This window comes from Octopus bimaculoides, chromosome 30 (genome assembly GCF_046866305.1).
Source record: "Octopus bimaculoides isolate indiv1 chromosome 30, ASM4686630v1, whole genome shotgun sequence".
NCBI classification, from domain to species: domain Eukaryota; kingdom Metazoa; phylum Mollusca; class Cephalopoda; order Octopoda; family Octopodidae; genus Octopus; species Octopus bimaculoides.
Genome location: NC_142957.1, coordinates 7,451,295 through 7,455,284, shown reverse-complemented (window position 1 = coordinate 7,455,284; position 3,990 = coordinate 7,451,295). Strand labels below are relative to the sequence as shown.

The following is a 3,990-nucleotide window of genomic DNA, read 5'->3' as shown; positions in this document are numbered from 1 at the left end:
AATAATGGTTTCAAATTTTGGCAATTTGGGGGAAGGGCCTAATTTGATTGCATCGACCTCAGTGCTCTATTGACCCCCGAAAGGATGAAAGGCAACGCTGATCCCAGGAGCATTTGAACTCAATGCTTAGCAGCATTTTGTACGGCGTGCTGAAGACTCTGGCAGTTCATCATCTTAATAATTAATAATTAATAATAATAATAATAATAATAATTTAAAAATTTGAAAATAGAATTATTACAAAATAAATTTAAATAAATACAATAAATTGATGACTGAAGTGTTGGTGGTGAGTGATGGTGATTGTTAATAAATATATAAGAGATGATGGTGGTGGTGGTGGTGGTGGTGGTGGTGGTGGTGGTGATGATGATGATGATGATGATGATGATGATGATGATGATGATGATGATGATGATGATGATGATGATGATGATGATGGTGGTGGTGGTGGTGGTGGTGGTGGTGGTGGTGGTGGTGGTGGTGGTGGTGGTGGTTATTTCAACAAGTCATAATACACAATGTAGTTGTTAGAAACGTGGAGATTATGATGATAGCAGGGGTGGTGATGGAGATGATGGTGTTGGTGTTGCTGGTCATGTTGGAAGGTAACGGGATGCAAATTCTAATAAGGTTTTGGCAGAGGTAGGTGTGTTTTAGCAGGTGTGTGTGTGTGTGAGCATATTCATTTGTAAACGCTCTCACATACATATGAATATGTGTGTAAGCTTGTTTACAAATGTGTGTGTGTGTATTTATGAATGAATGTGTGTATACTTGTTTACAAATGTGTATGTATATGTGCTTACAAATGTGTGTATGTGTGTGTGTGTGTGTGTGTGTTTGTGTATATCTGTGTATGCTTGCTTACAAATGCAGGTGTTTGTGTATGAATATGAGCTTACAAATGGATATGTGTGTGTGTGTGTGTGCGTGTTCACAAATGTATGCATGTGTAGAAGGCATCGGACAGCATGTGTATGAATATGTGTAGAAATGCATGTGTTAACAGATGTGTGTGTGTGTGTACATGTATGAAAATGTGTGTGAACTGAGCAATAATGTGTGCAGAGAATGATAATGGTGATGTGTGAATATATTAGTTAAGCTGGCAGACAGTGACCAGAAGCTATTGATGATGATGTTGATGATGATGATGATTACAGTGATAATTGGCATTACCAGATGCAGGATGTGTCAATAATAAGAGACAAGCAGTTGTATAATGTCTGTGCGTCCTGAGTTGGTCAGAAGGAAAAGTATCAGAAACTTTGGTGGGATTTGTGACTTGCAGGCAGCCAGTCGAAAGCACAGGGAAGCATAGAGACAGGTCCCCTCCCCTATTTTTCTTTCATTCCCTAGTAACAGTCCTTTTGTTTGTGATCCCATGCAATAATTTTTTTTTCATTCATATTCATCATATGGGTCGTCGTACTCCGGGTATCCTTCTTGGTTGCCGTGTCCCAACAGCTGAGCTGCACTCATGTGTTCCATCTCTTCCTCTTCCTCCTCCTCCTCCTCTTCCTCCTCACCATCTGCTGCCGTCGTCGCTGCGTACTGGACTGGTCCACTCTCGTACTGTACCGGGCCCGTCTCCACCACGATGTTGTCTTCATCAATGTTGCCCTTGCCCGTGTCCACATTCGTGACCTGAGACAAGATCTTCACCTTTTTGCCCTTTGGCGGACCAACTGAGCCACCATCGACCTCCGAATGACCCCTCAGATCACCATTGCTGATCAGACTTCCTGGCCGTTTCAATCGCAATGACGTTATGCTGTCGTTCTTGGTCAAGATGGCTGGAGAGGCTGGTGCTGGTGAGGCTGGGGTCTGTTTGTCAATCGGCTGACACAAATCCTTCAGAACCTCATAGTTAATTTTACTCGATATTTTTTTCTCCTGTAACATCGTCCGAATTGCCTCCCCCGCTGTGCTCGCCTGGACGTGGGACTTTCGTTTATAAGTTTTCTTCTTTTTCTTCTCCGGTTTCGATGCTGCTTCTTCCCTTTCCTTTGCCTCGAGGGCTTCCTTCAGTTTCTGCTCCTTCAAATAGTCTGCATTTGCCTCCATCCAGATCTTCGTCTTGATGCGGACTTCATTCTCGTTCAGCAGAAACCTCTCCAACTCTTCATCATCAATATCAGTTAAATCCAACTCACCATCGCCATCGGTAGCGTCCTCAAAATCTTCCGTCAGACAGTCTGCCACACAATCTCGAATACCAAGGCTTGCAGCTGTCGGGGCGGGGCCTTTGAAGTCAGGGAGTACCAGTTGGCACAACTTATCCTCAACGTTCTTTGTCATGGTATCTTGACTCCCACTATCTTCCAGCTCTCTCGGCACGTCATTTTCTGATTCAAACATGGCTTTCTTTTCTGGACAGATGGACTCCTGTATTTCCGAGCAGATGTCATTGAGACTGTCATCAATTTCTGAGGCGATGCTTTCGGTATCGTCACATACTTTCGAATAGGCAGCAAAAATGCCCCTTGGTTTCCGTGCTTCAAGAGCCTTTTCAATTTCCTTCTGGATGTTAGTAACTTCGAAAGTTAATTCATTCAACTTACATTTATCCTCCAGTTTGTTTTGCTCCACTTTCCGTTTTTTGCTGCCGGCACTGAAAGACGGTGGGTCCATTTCTTGTTCAAGGTCGATCTTAGAGAATTCCTCGATGGTCAGCTGACTAGAAGGTGTCACTTCGAACTCGTTCAGTCTCTTCCGGATAGTCGACTCACAAACCTTTACTACATGTATCAGATTTTTCACCGTTCGGTTAAAGCCATAAATCCGACAGGCAACCAATAAGGCCGCTCCGCAAAGACCCGACGGTCGTCGGCCGGTGTGCATCCAATCTCTCTTCATTCGCTGAACCAGACGTAATGCCGTCATGGACACGTCGTGCTCTTTGTCCCCCAACTGAAGTTTGTGTGCGAAACGTGCAATATAAAGACAGGGATCGATGGCCGGAGCCACAATACATAACTCACGTGCCAGCTGGTTGTAGACTTTGCCCAGGACATACACGTTGGTCTGCAACACGTCGCTGAAGTCGAGCAACATGTGTGGGGTACCCTCTGTTCGACACACCAAATACAAGCATGCAGCAATAACATGTAGTGATTTCCGTCCGCGTGTTAGCCTCTTTACTACTGCCATCTTAAAGAAGTTCACAGCTGTATCCATGCAGTGTTGATTCATGTGGAGCTGAGCACCCAATTGCTGGATTTTCCGTCGGCCGTTTTCCAATGTGATCGCTCTCGACTCTTTGCCGACTCCGACGTGGAAATTTCCTCCCATGGAGTGGCTGCGGGACTCGTCGGCAGATACAAACTGCCCGATGATACTGGAACCTCCTCCTGCATGTTCGGCGAACTGGACTTCGGAGACGATGATCTGATCGTCCAACACAGAACCACATTTCGTACATACAGCATCACCTCTAGCCGGATCGCAGTCGATTTCACTACAACCACAATGAGAACAAACTGCATTCGGCATGTTCTCCTATAGATCTCCGTTTCTGTCTCTTTCTACCACTACTGACCGTCACTGTCCGGCTTTCTTTCCTTCGTTTCTCACTCTCTGCGGCTTCACGGCATGAGACACCTCACCATTACTGGTGTAAACAGGAAGTGACGGTCATAACGAGGCTCGACTTCATCATCCTTATCTATGGTGGCACATAAGTGCTATAATAGTTTATCATTCGAAACTCGGTGTCGTCATATATGGAACCTACCAAGTGACATAAAAATAGAACACAGTTGAGGACCGTTACCGGAAGACTGCAATTAATTTTCGCTTGTGACCCACATTCGTTATAGTCTAAATTGCATGCATGCATGCACATATATATAAGTTTGCATACAAATAAAGATATGTGTGTGTGTGTGTGTGCATGTGTGGACACACATATATTAAAGATTAATAGAGAAGACGGAATGTATCTCATGTTTTCTTAAACTCAATTTTTAAACCTTAATTTTGACT

General features: G+C 44.2%; 1 protein-coding gene across 1 annotated transcript; it reads right to left on the bottom strand.

Annotated features, from left to right (window-relative positions):
* Window positions 1–210: 210 nt before the first annotated feature.
* Window positions 211–3,635, bottom strand: LOC106877435 (transcription factor IIIB 90 kDa subunit). The gene has a single exon (XM_014926336.3). It carries the CDS (start codon window positions 3,496–3,498, stop codon window positions 1,405–1,407), a length of 2,094 nt encoding a protein of 697 aa, XP_014781822.2. The 5' UTR covers window positions 3,499–3,635; the 3' UTR covers window positions 211–1,404.
* Between the last annotated feature and the right edge of the window lie 355 nt (window positions 3,636–3,990).

Excerpts from the sequence above, each read along its gene's own strand:
- LOC106877435 (XM_014926336.3), bottom strand. The coding sequence starts at position 3,498 with ATGCCGAATGCAGTTTGTTCTCATTGTGGTTGTAGTGAAATCGACTGC.